General features: G+C 45.5%; 2 protein-coding genes across 9 annotated transcripts in view; both read right to left on the reverse strand.

The window, feature by feature from the left end:
• SYNRG (synergin gamma) overlaps positions 1 to 5,704 on the reverse strand; it is a 36,293-nt gene extending 30,589 nt beyond the window's left edge. For all 7 annotated transcript variants that reach the window (XM_021416187.1, XM_021416192.1, XM_021416191.1 and 4 more), the window contains exons 1-3: positions 5,598 to 5,704; positions 2,090 to 2,130; positions 642 to 760 (exon numbers count right to left, since the gene is read on the reverse strand). In XM_021416187.1, coding sequence (XP_021271862.1) covers positions 642 to 760; positions 2,090 to 2,130; positions 5,598 to 5,689 — 252 coding nt within the window. In that variant the 5' untranslated portion in view covers positions 5,690 to 5,704. The remainder of the gene's footprint in view (positions 1 to 641; positions 761 to 2,089; positions 2,131 to 5,597) is intronic.
• DDX52 (DExD-box helicase 52) lies at positions 6,050 to 13,299 on the reverse strand. 2 transcript variants are annotated; one of them, XM_021416193.1, is made up of 15 exons: positions 13,145 to 13,299; positions 12,792 to 12,969; positions 12,344 to 12,477; positions 11,963 to 12,148; positions 11,584 to 11,727; positions 11,275 to 11,386; positions 10,676 to 10,748; positions 10,328 to 10,531; positions 10,070 to 10,160; positions 9,461 to 9,583; positions 9,102 to 9,252; positions 8,656 to 8,731; positions 8,121 to 8,192; positions 7,414 to 7,500; positions 6,050 to 6,709 (listed from the first exon to the last, which is right to left on the reverse strand). In XM_021416193.1, exons 1-15 carry the CDS (start codon positions 13,229 to 13,231, stop codon positions 6,625 to 6,627), a joined length of 1,803 nt encoding a protein of 600 aa, XP_021271868.1. In that variant the 5' UTR covers positions 13,232 to 13,299; the 3' UTR covers positions 6,050 to 6,624. The 2 variants fall into 2 exon arrangements, with proteins under 2 accessions (XP_021271868.1, XP_021271869.1); XM_021416194.1 differs by having other exon boundaries at positions 7,410 to 7,500.

An 18,680-nucleotide genomic window follows, 5' to 3' on the forward strand; every position in this document is an offset into this window, starting at 1 on the left:
CATCTTCCTGCTATAAATTTTACAAAATTAATTTAGTAACGTCCAGGTGGGGGTGGGAAGTGAGAGGAGAGCATAAGGAGACGGCAAGATATAATAAATTCAATTTGAGACAGCAATTTGGTTATAAACCTTTGGCAATACATAAAATTTCAGCAAAATGCAAATCTGTACATAAGCACAGATGGTACTAAACAGAAAACAAACGATTAAAAAAAGAGAAAATATAGTACTGGTTCCTCATACTTTGTTCTTATTCTTCAATTAGCAACAGCACAGTTAAAGACAAAGCTGCTTTAAGCAAGGAAAAACCGACTGTTACAGAGGAAGTAGGACAAGTGGGAAAACTGCTCATGTGAGACAATGCAGCGCATTTCTCTTATACACTTGCTCCCTGCAACAAGGTTTTTAAAAAGAAAGTTTATGAATTGGCACTTGCACTCAAATGCAGTTCTACTTACTTCAGATTTGAGCTACGAAGAAATAAATGAATAAATAATTTAGTGAATTGGTCACCACCAGTGTGTATCAGCTTACAAGGGGCTCACGAAATGCTTCGCAGCGTGCCACCTTAGCAGTAAGGATGTAAAACCAAAGCAAAAGAAGGAGTGTCTCATTTTAATCCACGTCTCATCAGCACACACCTGCATGGCCATGGGTCCAGGAGGCATCTGAGAGCCATAATTCATTCCCATCATGCCCGGCATGTTGGACTGCATGACGGGAACCATTGGAAATCCTTGCTGTTGCATTGGAATCATCCCTGTAATAAAACATTAAACACGGTGAGGCGAGCACACTGTGTTAAAGCTTTTTTTTTTTTTTTTAATTTAATATCTGAACTAAACCACCCTAGCAAAGTAAAGGAAGAACAAAGAAATCGGTCCTGCTCAACTGTTTCAGAAGTAAAAACCAGGCTGCAGGGCAGGCACCAAGGAATTTTCTGAAGTTAGCTACAGGTTGGGCTAAGGGAAGAGATGTTACAGACTTTCCCACAGCCAAGCAGATGAACCCTCCCACCACCTGAAGGATTCTCTGTGGGTTTCTTCCCATACAATCTTCACAGGGTCAGTTCCAACTAATGAGATTTAATCAACCAAGTTGACTGCTGCTGGTAATTAATTGCCCGTTACTCTTAAAAGTGAAGACTTTAAAAGTGGGAGCTATTCAAGATCAGCCTCAGGAAATAAACCCATGCACCATTTTCACAGCACGACTGCTTGCTCTGAGCTGGCTGAATAACTTGTGCCCAGGTCAATGAGCCCACCACACAGATTGGAATGGTTAAAATATTTGCCAGTCAAAGATAAATTTGAATAAAACTTGAGAAATCAAACTGAAATGTAGTCATTCACAGAACGAAGCCAAATCAATTACGCTTCAGGATCTTTGTATGTTTTGCTATCCTGGGAGACACCGAGAAGAAACTCACACTTGCTATCAGCACCCCACGAGAGAATTCTAACTGCCTGCAGCTGAACATCACATGCAAAGGCACTCCAGGAGGGATGCAGCAAGCTCAGAAATAACCCATAAATCAGCTTCCAACATGTTTTATAAGGAAACCATCACTTCTTCAAGTTCTCTCTGTATTTTCCATTAATTAAACAAACAGCGCTGCAACAGCAATGAGAACAAAAGTAATTTAAGGCTGGGGCTCTCCTATTGTATGAGCACTTTCACACAGGTTGTGACTGCTATCCCGAGGTCTTGCAGAGCTTTGTAAATATTGACCAAGTCTTGCAGCATCCACACAATACAGGTATGCACAGCTGGCAGAAGGAGCATAAAGAGGTTAAATGCCACATTCAGAATAATATAAAAGTCTTAAAAGCAAATTCAGGGTCAAACACACCAGAAGTATCACTTTCCTGGGTCTTTAACCTAGCACTCTGCTTCTTTAGCACTGCAGAGAGAGCTTTAGAAACAGCTGCAAGATTCAGCTGAGCAGCACTGAACTGAAGGGGACGACCAGCTCAGGAGTTCACTTAATCACACTGTGAGCAGCAGCACTGAGCAGAGATTACTTAAAGTTCGTTACCTTTAGAGATGTTAACCAACTTAGTGCTCAGAGCATCACATCCATACATACCTTGAGGGGGGCCCAAAGCGCCTGCCACGGGAAACATGAAGCTAGAGGAAGAGGGAGAAAAGGGAACATGAACATCAATGGATGAAAGCAGCCTCCACCGCACGCCAGCTCCACCAGCCACAGTCCTCCCATCACAGTCAGCACCCCCACCTGCTGCTGCGCGTTTCAGAGACATCAGCGACATTAACACAGCCCAACACTTCACAGCTCACACTGCAGAGCTACGAAGGAACAGATCTCCATAACAGAACAAAAATGGCTTTGACTCATCCATGTCACCCACAGGAGAGCTTCCAGCACCTGCGCAGGTCGGTAACAGGTCGGTCTGCGAGCTCAGGCTGGGCCTTCGAGCACTGCAGAATGAATAAGCATCTCCTGCTGGAAGCATCTGATTCAGCAAGACCATGAAACGCACCAGAAAACAGTCCTCAGCTCCTTGGTAACTATTTTCTGCAGGGAAATAAACTGCCCATGAGACCCCACTGCCTTCCCCACCCCCCCAAAAAATGGTATGCGTCACAAAATCATGCAGTGGCTGTTTTCTCAGTTACATCTAAGTACAAGAAAAACAGTGGTTTGCAGAAAAGTATCCAAGTATTAAGCACCAGGCACACCTGGAGGAGGAACTGTTGAAAATTCAACCAAAATTATAATGGCAAATGCAAGTCCTTCCTTCTAAATGGGAGCACGTGCTGTGCTGCCAAACAGGAAAAAGGTCCTCACTGGAAAGCCTCACGTGCAAGAAACACATGTCAGCAGTAAGTCACGAAAGAAGAACTTCAACTGGTGTCCCAGCCAGCTATTCCCTCAACATGCCACGCAAAGACAAACACACTTACAGACATTACACACAAACGTGGACTTAAAACCGCCTACAAGCGAAGGAGGAGAAGCCACTGCAGCTGACTGCAGGCAGTTCTGCACACCTTGCAGGAGACCAAAAAGCCAACATCATATATACTTACAGAAGGGCTGAGCAAAATAAAATCTAAGACAAAACAAGGGATTTGGTTTGTGGACGAACGCAAAATTTAATTGCAGCTAGTTGCTGTACAGACAGCAGGTGGCACGGTCACCAGGACAACCCATGCTACTCCTCACTTCAGTCTCTAACTTGGAATCTTCTCAGTGCTTTGGCTTTTTCTTTTCACCTCCAGAAACAGCTGCTTTGTCTCGAGGCAGTCAGCACAGAGTGCCGCCTCGGCCACGGATCCTCTGAAGTCGCATGTAATTTCAGCTGTGTGGAGCTCCTGCATGCAAAGCAGTTCCCTGCATCTCAAAAATACACTGTTTGGCGTTCCTTGTGAATTATAAAATATTAAAAGATCATTTTGAAAAGCTCAAAAGTATCAAAAAGCATTCATTGCTTTACGTTGCGCTTTCTTGTTGGGGAGTCTGGTCAAAAAGCATTCTTCCAAATTAGCAAACGTAACGTAACCTGAACAAGCATGGCAAGGTACCACTGCCTGCTGGAAGCAAATAAAGGACAGGCTATGAAATATTTATCCCTTCCTACTGAGCTCCTGATTTATTTATGAGTCTCAGTGAAAGATAAATAAATAAACAAACCCTGGAACTAATGAAAGGGCACTGGAAGAGGAAGCTACACCAAAGTGGCAAAGCAAGCTCCTAGCACAGCTCTCTGTGCAGCTGGGAGTCACCCACACCTCGCCCCGCAGTTCTGCTGTGCCACTGCCAGGAGCCGCCACCGGCACGCGCACACAGTCCTCATCACATTTCTAAATGCAAAAACCAGGAGCCTTGTTTCTACGCTGCTTTTGAGGGACACAGAAGAGAAGGTATGGCCACATCCAGTTAAAGCAGCTGATTTGCACGGCTGAAATAAAGCTCTCAGCCATTGCTGAGATCAAGTGGAGGCACTACAGGAAACCACAGAACCTGGCAAACCATGCTGATAGGAGCAACATCAGAAGCAGCCTTTTTTTTTTTTTTTTAAAAGGCATTCTAATTCCAGGTACCTCAAAACAATAGCACTATTAATAAGAATAAGCAGGCAACAATAAGACTGCCTTTAAAAAAACAAAATAAAATGGGCACAATGAAGTACATCCGTAAGGACCAGTACACTTCTTGAAGGCTAGAACAGCATTTATCACAGCTAGCTGGTGGCAAACTCCAAAATTCCCAAACACGCTTTCCTGACAATGGAATCCCCCGCAGTCTTGGTTATTTAGAGCAGCTGACTACCATCAAGCATGCTATTTCAGTGGGGTTTCTTATTCTTTGTTATTTCCATGAAGGATTTAAAAGCAATTGCAGAGATTTCTGCTCTTCTCGACATCAGATGTCCCCCACCAGTGGGGCTGATGCAACTACATGTAATACTCGGTGTAACACAGTAAGAAAACATTATGTATGTCATATAGTCTGCACAAGACAGAGTAAGCATAGGGAAAGCAAAGCAATTAGCTGATAACACTGCTACTGTAAGAGTTCTATTAATCCATACGATCTTACTGGAGGAGTATCTTAGACAGGAAGCTCCAAAAACAAAAGTCAGCCTCAATCAAAACACAGGAGCAACTCCGCTGTATCTGTGTGTTCCTTCAAAAGCTCCAGTTTGTATGTAATGTTATCCTAACCACGAGCAGATCTCTAACCCCCCAGACCCCAATGAGTAAAGTCTCAGTCTATCAGCACACTACAGGATACACTGAAATCCACAGAAGCGAACCCCGCAGTGCAGAACGTGAATCTCTACCCCTGGATTCACTCTCACCGTAACCAAAACACTGATGGGAAACAGGAACTCTGCAACGAGCACGTTTTTGAAGCCTACAACTCCTTGACAAGGAGTTCGCTCCTTGTCCCCCTGTGGCAGGCAGCGCTGCTCTGAGGCCGCTGCTTTTGCAGCCCTCACCAGAGCCATCCCGGGTTCATACAGACAGGGACACGCACTCTGCAGCTCCGCTCTCTTCCCGAGGGCTCTGCCCCAGCAGAACTGGCCCTCGGACCGCAACGACTCAACGCACGCAAATTCTCTTTGTCAAAAGAGCAACTCACACCCACCCGCCCCGGGAGCAGGGCACCAGGCAAACAGCGCACCAGGGCCCGGGTGAGATGACAGCGCTGCCCGAGCTTCCCGTCCGAACGCGGTGACACGTGAGGGGGCTCCGACGCCCTTCTTTCTCCCGACACCGTTCCTCCATCCCCCACCGCGCCCACAGCGGCCGGGCGGGCACAGCCCAGCCCGGCGGTGGTGAAACCACCGCGCCTGTCCCTGCCGGCCCCTCTGTACCCGAAGAAAGAGGTGCTGGGAAGGCAGCGCCGGGCAGGCGGCACGCATCAGGCGCAGCCGGCGCCGGCGGGCCCGGCCACGGAACCCACAGAGCAGGACAACGGGCCGGCCGCCTCCAGGCCCCGACCCCCGCCTCCCTCGCGGACCCTCAGCCCCGGCACCTGTACCCGGAGGCCTCCGCCCCTCGTTCAGGGCCCCCGCAGCCCTCCGATCCCGCTTCCCCTCGCGGCCCGGCCCCGCCGCACCGACCTGGCTGCCCCCGCGCCTCCCGCAGCTCCGGCCCCGCCGCCTCCCGCCGCTCCTCCGCCGCCCGCCGCGCCGGGCCCGGCCCGCAGCGCCATCTTCCCGCTCCGGCCCGGCTGTCAGCTGAGCCGCCGCGCTTCCGGGGCCGGGCCCGAGTGCGGCCCGCCTCAGCTCAGCCCCGCCCCGCGTGCAGCACGGCCCCGCGCGGAGGGGAGGGGAGGCGGAGCCTCAGAGAGAGGGCGGGAGGAACGGAGCTGGGATCCACACCCAAATGGATTCAGCGCGAGAAACCGAGAGCATCCCGTAACAGCAACGCCTGCTCGGAGGAGCGCAGTGGCAGAGGACGCGCCGCTCCTTCTCTGCTCCGTTCCTGACAGAACGGGGGCAGCTGTGCACCCTGAGTAGCGCACAGCGACTGCTCCATCGAGACTGCAGAAACGGACACAACTCCATTAGAATCCTTTATGACCTTATTTATTCTGTTCTGAGGCTCAAACAACACAAAATTACTGAGGCTTACAGGCACATAAAAGAGCCGTTATTCCAAAAACAGAAGGAAGGCTTCACTTCCCCTATACACTTTGTTTTGCTTTTTTACAAAAACGTGTCCAGAGAAGCATGTAACAGCTGCAGTTCCCAGGCCTAGCAGTACCCTTCCCCTACCTTCCCCCCCCCAAATACTTCCTCTAAGTCTGACACATGTTTTAGGGACCGGCATTAGGGAACACAAAACTGACAGCAGTTCCAAGCAGTAAAATAACTGTGACTGTAACACAGATGCTACTTTTGAACAATTGTTCAGTAACATGAGGTAATCACTGCAAGAGCACATTCTGCAGCTTCTATAAGAAGCATTCAGGAGTCCTCTACTGGTATTTCAGTAGAGACTTTCTTGCATGTAAACATCCCACCTCCTGCAGAAGGAAAGAGGAAGAAATATTCTTCTCCCTTCCCCTTCACCATCATCTTCATCCTTCCGTTCTTCAGTATGGACACGGGCGTCAGTCACAGCTCAAGAGCTATCTGTCACTGTTCAGCTTTCTGAAGCAGACTTCAAGTTACTGGCATCCGTAACTTCCTTAACCTTTTTTTCCTTAATATTTTCCTTTGCAGTTCTCCTACAAAAAAAGACAGTGTAGACCAAGGCAGCTGACCATTGCATATTAAAAAAAAAAAGTAAATAAAGCACACAGAAATATAATAGAAGTCAGTCATTTTACATTATATCAGTGCAACTGAACATAAATCCTTCAGTAGAAGCCATCTGAAGATATAACAGTGCTCCCAATGACCATCTACCATACAAAACTGCTATACAGCAGATAGCTTTATTCTGTGTGCTCTAGTCATCGCAATTTAAGATTTATTTCTTGTATTGATACTTGGCAACCCTGCCTGTGGCAAGGAGGTTGGAATTTGATGATCCTCAAGGTCCCTTCCAGCCCAAGCCATTCTATGATTCATATGTAAAAAACAAAGCAAGCTCTTTACCAGAAGAGGAGCAGGTTCCAGTATTCTGCTAGGAATGCTAGTCTGAAGTTCAGCTTTACAGCCTGTTACAGAGCTGCCTGTAATGCTGTCTTCTCACATAAGAGCCATGCAGGGTGAACCGATGGCATTAATCCTATTTCCAGTAAGCAGACACTGACACTAAAACTTCACTGTCACTACAATACAAGCATTATGACTTGGTGCCTCCAAACAAGAGTTTTGTTTATAGTGGAGGAAATTTGCTGGGCCTTTTCTGGATAAAGAACATCTTGAAATTAAAGAAAACAAAACAAGAATAAAAAAAAAACCCTCTACGCACACATACACTTACTTTCTTCTTTTTTTTAAGAAGCACTGAGGAGTGGTACAAATTGATTCTCTCGTTAGTGGTTTCTTAATGAATTTCTTCTTCTGTTTGCTGAGAATGACATTTAGTAAAGGATTAAATGACTTTAAAGGACAAAAATTAATATTAAAAATAAATAGAGAGGGAAAACTTTTACCAGTTGTAAGGTATTTATGGGTCTGAATGTATTTTCAGCATTTATTCCAGGTTCAGTTCAGCTACATTATCTCCATGACATTCAAACAAACTTTATTTTAATACACATGGTTAATATACATATACACACACATAAAATTAGGAATTCATTTTAAAAACTATTAAAAATTATCAGTCAAAATAAAGCATTAAGAAATACTCTTCACAAATCTAACCATTCACATACACTCACACACCATTTTAAGGTAACTTTTTCACATTTTGGAAGTCTGAATTCATGAGTGCGGGCCTGGGAAGCCTAGGGCACATTTCAGGGAACTGCTTGTTCTCCTGGAACTAGCTACTTCTCTGTATTAGAGATTTCTTTCTGTTTCCATTTTCTGTCTGGGTGGAAAAACACACCATCACCGCTCTGTTAAAGATTCCTTTTGCAACTGAACTGCAACAATAACTTCTGCAACCCTCACACTCCAAGCAGCCCTCATGCAGGATTTTAAAATGGAAGACAAACTGGTAACCTATTCAAATGAACGTACCTTTGAAGTTTGGGAAAGTGCTTTATGTAGTCTGGAACAGGACAGCCAGCTCGCTGGATAACATTGGCTATACTGAAAGGCAAAGGAGGGAAGAGATTAACTCTGGCAGTAACTGTAGGAAAACCAGAAGAGCAAAGCCAGCTGAACAGTCTTGAATCTTCCCCCTCAGAAGGGTTCAAGTCAGAATATCAAGTTCCACTTAAAAACACTATGAATTATGCCTTCACATTGCCGTTATTTACAGCGTAACTGAACGGAGTGAGAGAGTGCTAGTTTCTCTCACAGCATTAGTGAAAAGCTTCAAAACAAAACCTTAAAACTGAAATGTTCTTGGGCTTTTCCATACTGTTAACATCTTACAGTTTCACCATGTAAATTCTGAGTTCTTTAAGAGCATTTTATATCCAGGTGGGGCTTCCAGAGTTCAGCAGTACCGTGCTTACAAGGTGCATGGCACCAGACAGAACCATACTGCTCAAGAGGACACTAGACAAAGCATAAAGCATGTTTTTGCTATAACATGTTTTAAATTTACCTTCGTAATAAAGGTTTATCATCTTCTGTAAAGAAAGTGACTGCTTTCCCCGTGTGTCCGGCTCTTCCAGTACGACCTGTCAAACACAAATTGAACAGTGCAGAGGTTTTTCTTCAAATATCTTTATTTTACTTCTCTTCATAGCCTCAGCCTTCCAACGTATGTTAACATGCTAAGCACACTACCATGCAGCTGATCCCCAAAGATCATTTCTACTGCACGAAATGAAGTATGTCTGAAAGGTCTAAGTGTTCAAGGTCCACAGAAGCCTGACAAAAAGCAACTCTGTTTTACTGAAAGTTGAGACAAGGTATAAATTGACTCATATAGTCAGTGCTGTAGCAACAGAGGAGTCTTGGTCTCAGGATTTTCACATATGCATAAGAGCTTTTCCATTAAAGATCTACAAACTATGTAAAAGGATATACTTTGCAAACACCACTCACCTATCCTGTGGATGTACTCCACTGCACTCGTTGGCAAATCATAATTAATGACCATATTTACTCCTTTGAAGTCAATCCCTCGAGCTAGTAAAGCTGTGCAAATGAGCACCCAGATCTTCCCAGCTCTGAAACTGTGCACTACATTATCTCTCTAGAAAAGAAAATAAAGGTACTTGGAAACAGCCTGACTAGCAGTCTGAGGTAAACTGCTTTCCTGAAAGTTGTCATGTTAATAAAAAACTAAATCTCTAAGCCAAAACATGCAGTAAATTATTGTCAAACTTATCTGAAGTAACATTTTAAAAAGGAAATACCAAGTATTGTAAATAATTTCTGGGAAAGAAGTTATAACCTCCTACCTGTTGCTGAGTTTTGTCTGCATGGATGACATCTACGTTGATACCTTCATAAATAAGTTCATGGAAAAGCTCTTTAGCCCTCTCAATGGACTGTACAAAAACAAGGACGGGGGGAGCAAAACCCTGCAAAACAGAAGACTTAAGAGATTCTTTTCCTCCTGTTGCTGGCTGCAGACTGTGCTGCTATCAACGTAAGTGAACCCTGTAATTACATCTTAGAGCATTATCTTTTCTTAACTAAAACAAAAATCTTTGGGATCTAAGCAAGCTCAACTCCACTGCCTTTGATGGAATCATTCTTCAGTTAATCATCAGGCTGTATTTTAATCCACAGAAACTAACTACATTTTTCCCCTAATCAATATGAACAATCCCATTTACCCTGCCAACTAAAATTAAATGCATCATTAATACAGACCACTCCCAAGCAGGGCTCAAATATGTAACTAACAACAGGGAATCCTCTAGAATTTCACAGGGAGAGTAACATTCCTCTTGGATAGGAGATTTGGACAATGCGTGAACATGTACCACAGAGAAGCCTCTAAGTGAGAGACAAAACACATGGCTCAGTTCAGAAGAAGAATGTGCTCAATCACTCCAAAATACCTTTTTAACAAGCTCCCTCATTGCTGTTAGTTTTCCTGTCTCAGATCCAACAAACAACAGCTCTTGCTCTACCGTCTCTGCTGCAGAGTTTCTGAAACCAGAAATCCAATAAGTACATATAAATATTACCTGGTGGATGAGAAACACTGCATGCAAGACAAACTTTCATCAGCATGTGTTCCAAAGGTTAATACTCATTTGATGATAAAGTAACAGCTAAAGAAAAAAGAGATAATCAGAGCACAACTGCACACCTACCTTGCACCAACAGACACCAGAACAATGCTGTCAAGGTTGAGTTTACACCATTCCTCCACATCACGTGCAAAGGTTGCACTGAAAAAGGCTCTTCTCACCACATGGGACGTGCATGCCAGGAAGATGGAGGCCAACTGGTCTCGGAATCCTGACTTTCCATCTTCAAACAGTTTGTCTGACTCATCCACCACCAGCCACTCCACACTAGGAACAAAGAGGTTTTCTTCTCAGTTAAAAGTCATTTGCAGAGATAGCAAAAGTTCTAAGGAACCTTTCAGACACAAGGACCATGCACACATCCAGTTTCCAGTGGCAGAGCTAACAGCAAAACCACATTTGATAAATTACCTGGTCAAGTCTATCGCTGGAGGATCTTGTTTCAACAAATAAATGAGTCTGTTTGGAGTAGTAACTAGTATATCTGTTAAAAAAAAAAAAGGAAACCAAAACATTAGAAGAGACACAAAATAAAACAGACTTTAACAGAGCGCCGAGAAACACGTATGTACCTTCCCAATCTGACAAAGGTTTGTTGGTTTGCGGTTAGGACAAGGCATTTCGCTGTTGCAATTCATTTAGTGTAATATTTAAGCAGCAGAAGATATTGCAAAAAGGCTGTGGATTTCTTTTATCACTACAGGACTTTATGGGTGTGGCTGTCAAAATTCAGTAGAAATAGTTTAGATACTAAAATCAATCCCACTCTGCTCTTGTTTGGAGCCCTGTCTACTGTAATATTTACCTTATGTTAAGCCTACAATTTAGAAAGGTTAACTGTCAGGCTCACTCCCTATTTTTTCCAGGAAAGCTACTTTTTAGCGTTGAACAATAGATTGTATAACTTGAGTGGCATTAAACAATCTCCTTAAAACCACATAAGCCAGAAGAGTGAAGTCAATGACGTTTTTGAGATTTTCAAAAAGCACTTCAGTAGTGAAAACAGTTACCAAACTTCTTAGATGACTTGGGACCAAACTTCTTTGCTGCTTCAGCAGCCTTCTGGATCATGTGGATCCTGAAGCCTGTCCCCTCAGCCAATTTCACCAACTCCCGATGTGTCTGAAAGACAGCAACACAGATTCAATTTTCAAAACAAGCTGATTAGTTTTTGTAATCAGAGAAACTGCAGGCATCCCTCAATAAAGTTTCAGACATCATTCAGATTTCAAGATTATAGAAAGCCATCTAGTTTACTGAGCGTAATAAATGTGCAAGTACATACATTTGAAATTAATTCTTTTCTCCACAACACACACCTGGCTAGCAAGTTCTCGGGTAGGGGATATGATCAGAGCTCTGAATCCTTTGTTCATAGGTTGTTTCAGGTGCGTTAAGAGAGGAATACAAAATGCCAGTGTTTTTCCAGACCCAGTAGGAGCAGAAGCTAGAAGTTCTCGACCCTGGAAGAAAACCAAAAAGGGGCATTACATTCTACTCAAACAAGTAAGACAAAGAAAAAAAGTTCATGAAAATATTAATACTACAAACTAATCCCAAGTACATTAGCAAAAAATCTTTAACAGCTGCCTTTTGAAATGTGATGCCTTTGATATGTTTCTAAAGCCCTAAAAAGAGAGACCTCTCTCCAAATTTTGCCACACGCCCTGTAATAATATGTGATTCTAGAAGACTTACATGAAGCATGACAGGGATGGCCTGCATCTGAATTGGCGTTGGAACCTGGAAGCCAGCAGCCTGAATATTCTCAATGACTTTCGGGTGGACTTTGTATTCCTTTTGAAGTTGTTCAAACGTAGCAATTGGGTCAGGAAGATCTGTTCCTTGAACATTAATCTTGTGTTGATTTCTGAAACGGTTTATCTAAAAGGCAAGAGATATATTCTTCCTTTAGTTTGTTTAACTCTGTCATAAAACTAAACGCATATGAATTCACCTTCTGGTTATTTTCCCCATGCTCCATCACCCTCCCCCCCAGGAGGAACTACCTCAACTGCTGGATGCAACACCCACAGAAAACAAGCAATCAGTTGCTACATAAGAATGCTGCGGTCCTACCTTTTCCCTTCTCAAACGTTCAAGCTTTTCTGCAGTAGGTTTTTTGTTGTCTTTTGTATCTTTTACTTTTGCTTCCAAGGAGGACATCCACATTATCCCATCGCCTTCTGACAGCTCTGGCATTGACACCGTTTCTGCAAGTTTCAAAAAAAAAAAAAAGAAAGAAAAAAAAGCTTTCATTGGTAAAATCCAATCAAAAAGGACATCTCAAAACCTTTTTTGTCTCATTACCACTGAATGGAATGAAGACACCAATTACATCCCAACACCTCAATACTGAATCACAGCACAATTGTTCTATCAGCTCAGATGTTGTGCTGCCAAAGAGGCCAGAGACTCCTTTTTTCCCGGTCAAGTAATCCACAATATCTGCACATTTAACACAAACTGAAACAAGAAGAATGAACTTTGTCAGGGTACTCTATCACGTACATGTATACATAAATACCTTGGGTCTTTTTTCTTTTCCTTTTACCACTTTCTGCCGCCCTTTTTCTCTTCCCTGCCACCTCCACATCCTTTCTCTCCGCTCCATCCTCCTGCTTCCCCGTGGACCCCAGGGGCGCTCCCTCCTTGCGCCCGAAGAAGTCGAGGCTCTCCGGTGGGCCGCCACCTCCCCGGATCACCTGGGAGAGAGAGCAAGGAACACGGTGACACACTCGGAGAAACTCCCGGTGAGGATCCCGAGCGCCGCCACAAGGCCGCGAGTTCGCGCGTGGCCCCACCGAGCGGACGGGAACGGGCCTGGAACCCCGCTGAGCCGTCTCGGGCCCCGCCCAGCCTCCCCCAGTGGCTCCTCACCCCGAAGCGCCGCGCGTCCCGCCCGAAGCGCCGCACATCGAAGCGGGCCCCAGCGCCCAAGCGGCGGAACAGCTCCTGAGCCTCCATGCTGCCGCCACCTCTCGACTCTCCCCAGCCCCGCCGGAAGTAGAGCGCCGGAAGCAGAGTGTACTTCCGGGAGCGCAGGGGCGGGGCTAACGCGGCATCCCGCTGTGGTCATGGCAACCGCGCGGCGGAGTGCCATGGCGGCGGGAGGCGTAGCCAGACCACACCGCCTTCCATCAGCGCAGCGCTTTTCGGGGCCAGGGCCGCCTGTATGGCTGTGGGCCAGCCAGATCTGAGCTCTTGGAGACCCTGAATGGGGTCAGAGGTCCAGATCGCACCAAGCCGCAGCACGGTGATGGTTGTTAGTCCCCACTCCGTGACACTCTCACATTTGTTTGATTATGAACGCTACGGAAGTTTTCATAGCTTGGGGGGAGCTGGAGAGCACTCCACAAGTGTCTTTCTTTCATAGTAGAAGGTGGGATCCAGCCATATGCCCAGCTTCTGTCTGTTTGCAATCAGAACACGGCTTTGGGTGAGGGCGGAGGAGGAAAACTGTGAGAAGTGGTATATTTGGTTCCTGAACAAATTTTAAGCATTGCTCAAGGCTGAGGTCATCTGCATGAGATCGAAATGAATCAGAAATATCAAATCTGGCGTATGAGCTGTAAAGCTGTTCTACATCTTTATAAGGTCATCACAGCACTTTGTCCTTTTGTGTATTCCTGATGGTGAGTTAATTACACTGACTGCTGCACCTATTTTAAAGGAACATCTCATTTAAATGAAGGAACAAAAGCTTTTGTAAGAAGTTTTTGTTCACACATGTCTGTGCTGTCATGATTTACAGTATCATTAGCTGGTCTCAAAGGGCTGGTGGGCAAACCGCTCTTCTATCAATCACAGACAGACATCATCGGTCCGCTGGGCACAAACACTGCTCTCAGAGCTGCAAATTTGGGCCCTACATATTTCTGAGGAGGAAAACCAGTGGTTTATTAGTTCTGATCTCACTGACAGGATCATCCCTGGTTTTACTTTCTCTTCACCAATTGTCTGGGAAGCCCCTTTGTGATCTGCAACAAGTGGCTCTGCCTTGCTGCGTGAAAGATCGAGCATGTTCTCTCCTGGTCTGAGTCAAATCCACTGCAGCCAGAAATACTGCACTGTGCTTCTTGGTTTTAAGACACACTGACGTAGATTTCCACACGCATTTGGCATGAAGCAGTGTGGCAGTTCCAATGATACCTACCTCAAAATCAGACACATGCAGAGTTTGTTTAATCTTTGATGTACACTGATGTATTTTCACCTCACATGTATGCAATTGTGCTTAAATTATTTTAGAAGCAAAACAGGAGCACCAGAGCAACTGGCTCTGCTGTTCAGGGCAATCAGAAAAAGATCAGAACTTGTCTAATTAACCTAATTATTCATTATGATAAGCCGTGAGACACAGTAGTAAAGGTAAGTCTCCTTGTACTCTGTATCAGATCAAAATGATACAGATATCTTTCCTGGTGTTCTTGAGGTAGAACAAGCAAATCCTATTAAGCAACATAATATCAGCATTACAAAAACTATTTCATGTAATAAAATTCTCAAGGGCCAAACATCTATATCACTGAAGTCTGAGAGCCCCAGAACATCCAGACAATGATTGTTCCCCTTGTAACATTCATTACTTTAATTACAATCTTTGAGATGAAAAATAGCATTAACGAGATCCTCCCCACAGCCCATATCTGCCTGATTTATAGCACTTTTCCTTTGCCAACCTTTTGACTTCCCAGCAGAAGGATGAAAGCAGCTATACAGAAACCACGAGTGGGTGGATACAGTGCACCACCATGTCCCTCCTTGGTGTCCATCTCCACTTGCAGCTGCTGCTGTGCACACAGTGAGTAAAGCAGTGCAGGAGGGACCCAAAAGCACAACCCTCACACTGATCCCAGGCTGAAGCTCTTGCTTTTCTGCTGGGAGAGGTGGCTGATGGTTGCTGTGTGAGGACAAGGAAGAATGTGGAGGAATTTGTGTAACAAAGATCTATAAATCATCTCCAGTATCCATCACTCCCCATGAGATGCTGTCAGCAGATTCAAGAGTGAGGAAATGGGAAATACTCTCTTCATCAATTGGCTGGGAAGTGCCTTCGTGGCCGAGCAAAGGAGCTCTGCACTGAGGTGGGATGGGGACCCTTCAGCAGGAGCAGAACTGGAGCTTGCTCCCACCTCCCAGTGCCGAAAAGGAGAAACTGAAGATGTGAAATTGAAACAACCTGAATGAATGCAAAGCAAAACTGCTCTTGTAAAAGCATCAAGTTTGGCTTTGCTTCCCTGGTGCTGCTCTTTCAATTACTTGGCACTAATTGCCAAGTCAGCACTGACAGCAGATGACCAGCGAAGGTTTTACAGGGTGTGTGGGGTGCATTGGGTGCTCAGCCCTGAAGTGATTTGAGGGTTTATGCACTCCAGCAGCCTCATGTACCAGGGCAGTCCTATATTATCAGCAGAGCTTGCTGGACTGGGTCTTGGTTCCACAAAATTCAACTCCAAGCTGCACCTGACTCCCAGAAGTGATCCCATGTCTGTCTTGTGCATAAAGCTGCTGCAGGATGGGAGCACAGGCAGCCTGAAGCTGCTGGCAGGGAGCCGGGCTGGGACCCCATGGGTCTGCTGGGCATTTCCCTCAACATCAGCAGGGCCATGTCCCACAGGTGGGGCTGAGGTAAAAACCTGCACAATTGTAAAGCAAATGTGGTGAGCAGATTTAGTTCACGTACAATCAGATCAGGGATGTTCATCTATAGCCGCGGCATCCCCTCCTGAGGAAAGCCAGTATCTTTTTTTTTTTTTTTTGGGGGGGGGGTATGGTTTTTTAGCCCATGTAGGGTAGGACCACATTCATCAATGGCACTTCTGCATATCTGCTCCCCACATCCCACTATCCTACTAAATTATCATCACTAATATGCACATAACAGTCAATTAGCCTGGCTGAGCGCACTCATGACCTCTGATCCCTGCTGTGTCCCTCAATCCATTAACAGGCCCTCATCCTCCAGCTCCCAGTATGAATTGATGTCGCATCTATTCTCTTTCGGCAAAGGAACATGCTTCCTCATTCATCTGTCCATTTCCACTTTCTGTTCTTTTGTCTCCTCCTTCTGTTCCCTGTGTTGGTAACCTGGTCACAACTTCTTGACCCCATGTCCTTGTCCCTCCCGAGGGTGCTGTTATCCCAATCACTACCAAAAAACTTTTACTTTTTTTCCCCCCATCTTATTTAGCAAAAATGGTTTCCAGCAGTGTGGGAGCTTTGATCCCCTATTCAAGAAATCCTTGCAATGTTTTTTAAAGGCTTTCTTTCTAAGGCAAATGAATTCTTCATAAAGGGGGAAATGGTTGGTCTCTGTTCATCTGAGGAAGACAAATGATCTCTTTTATTACTTGAAAAGCATAACAGTTGAGTGTGTGGATTTGTGATTTATCTGTAATTAAGAATTCATTTGAAGCAGCATATTAATTACAGAAAGGGGAATTAATTTTGTAGGATATACAAGGAAAATCTAAGTTCCTGGAATGAGGAGATAAAACTTCTGAGGTTTGTGTTTGGACATCTCTGTATGAACATGAACACTGGGCTGGACCAGCTCTGTGGTGTCTGTGCAAGGTTTTTGATTTGTAAGTCAAAAGGGTCAGAACTCTACCCCAGCTCTGCTGAACCCTTTGCTGTAGCACAAACCTGAGCATTGGGCGAGCTCCACCCCAACCAAACCTGCCCAAAGCCCCAAAGGGTGTCCCATATACCATCCATGGGGCAGCAATGATGCTTTCTTCCCAGTGTCACACAGGGAGGAAGCACCCAGGGAACACAGCCCTGGTTTTCCTGCCCAAATTTTCAGCACATGTGGCCATCTGATCGGACTGGCAGAGCCGGTCTGGAAATGCTGCATGTTTTGAGCCAGGCACTCTTGTGCAACTTGGTGTTACTACTACACATGCAACAAGCAGCTGTTCTGACACTGCTGAAATGGCTTGTCTGTGTTCCAGTGTCCATCCAGAGGCCATTTTGGTAATGTTGGGATCCAGGAGGTTTCCTTTGTACCTGCATCTGCACTCTAAGTTAAAAGCAGAAATGTGGCTTTGCTTTGCCAAGAAAGAGGTGGCAGTTGTTATGGATATAAAGGCGGCCCTTTAAAGCCTCGTGGCAGCCCGTGGATCCTTATGTGCAGGAATTCCCCTTCAAAATGGCTTTGAACTGTGGAATTATCACTCAGCCTTGTAAAACTGTATTGGTCATAAATGGGCTTTGTCATGTTTCTGCCAGGTGTCCTTGCTGCATGACAACTGCATCACCAGACACAAAGTGCCCATTAGTAAAAGAAGCAAGCAGCCATGTTTACTTCCTCCAGGCCCTCTGGTACCCGGGAGTGACAGCACACAAGCAGCTTTTTGGCAACTTCATGCATTCACACCTCTTGAGTAAACACTTTCCCTTCTTAATCATTAGTTCTGTTCATATTATCAATTTTGTCCTGCTTTATCACACACTCTTTGCTCCACATTTGCTGCCTTCTCTATCCATGCCCTTGTTCAGGCGTGTCCCATGTCCATTTCCCATTTCCCTTTGGGTCAGTCCCTCCCCTGACCTCCCAGCCCCTAGGTTGCACCTCCCCAGGGTTTGCACTCACCTTCTGTGTGTGGCATTCAGGAGAGCAGTGCTGATACTGGGCCACTTCCCCAGGGATGATTTACACGTAGCTCTCACACCCCAAACCCTATTCCTCTCACTCCATGTCTTTCACAAAGAGAGTGCAGAAATCATACTCAGAAAGACACTGCTCCTCCTGGAACATCAGCTCAGGTACAGCAGATTATGTAGTGTCTATTTCCCTCCTTCCTTCCCCTTGGGTTACCCTTTCTTCCATGGGACAAAGTCAGCCTCACCCCGGATGTGCACCAGCTGAGGAACACACACCCCTCCACCTTGACGAGCCACTCAGGGAGCAGAGCACCAGCTGGCAGCAGCAAGAGAATCCAAACTGTTCCCACCCCGACCTGCTGGGAACCGAGCCCAGGCAATGTCTGGGAGCAGAATTTGAGCTGACTGAGAAGGCTCAGCCTGGCTGAGCTGCACTGAAAGGGCATTGCTGAGCAGGGAGGGGCAGTGGATCCCTCTGCTTCAAGCTTGCATCTTTTCTCCCAACCTTTGCTAACAGAGCGTGTTGCTTCTGAGTTTCTGTGAAAGGGACCAAGTAGCCTTCATACCTCCCATCCTCTTCCAGTTTTTGTCTAGGGCAGTAAAAAAAAAACCACAGAAACTCCACAGGAGGGTTTTGATTGGAGTGACCTGCTCTGGCCCTAAATGCAAGCACCAGATCAATGCTCTGAAAGCCCTTCCCTCAGCACCCACATTGAACAGATGAAGCCCCCTGAGCCCCACATCTCTGCTGCACCCCAGGAGCACCCCGAGCTGCAGCAGGAGTCATAGATCACATGGCAGAAACAAG

The sequence above is a fragment of the Numida meleagris genome, chromosome 18 (assembly GCF_002078875.1).
Source record: "Numida meleagris isolate 19003 breed g44 Domestic line chromosome 18, NumMel1.0, whole genome shotgun sequence".
NCBI lineage: Eukaryota > Metazoa > Chordata > Aves > Galliformes > Numididae > Numida > Numida meleagris.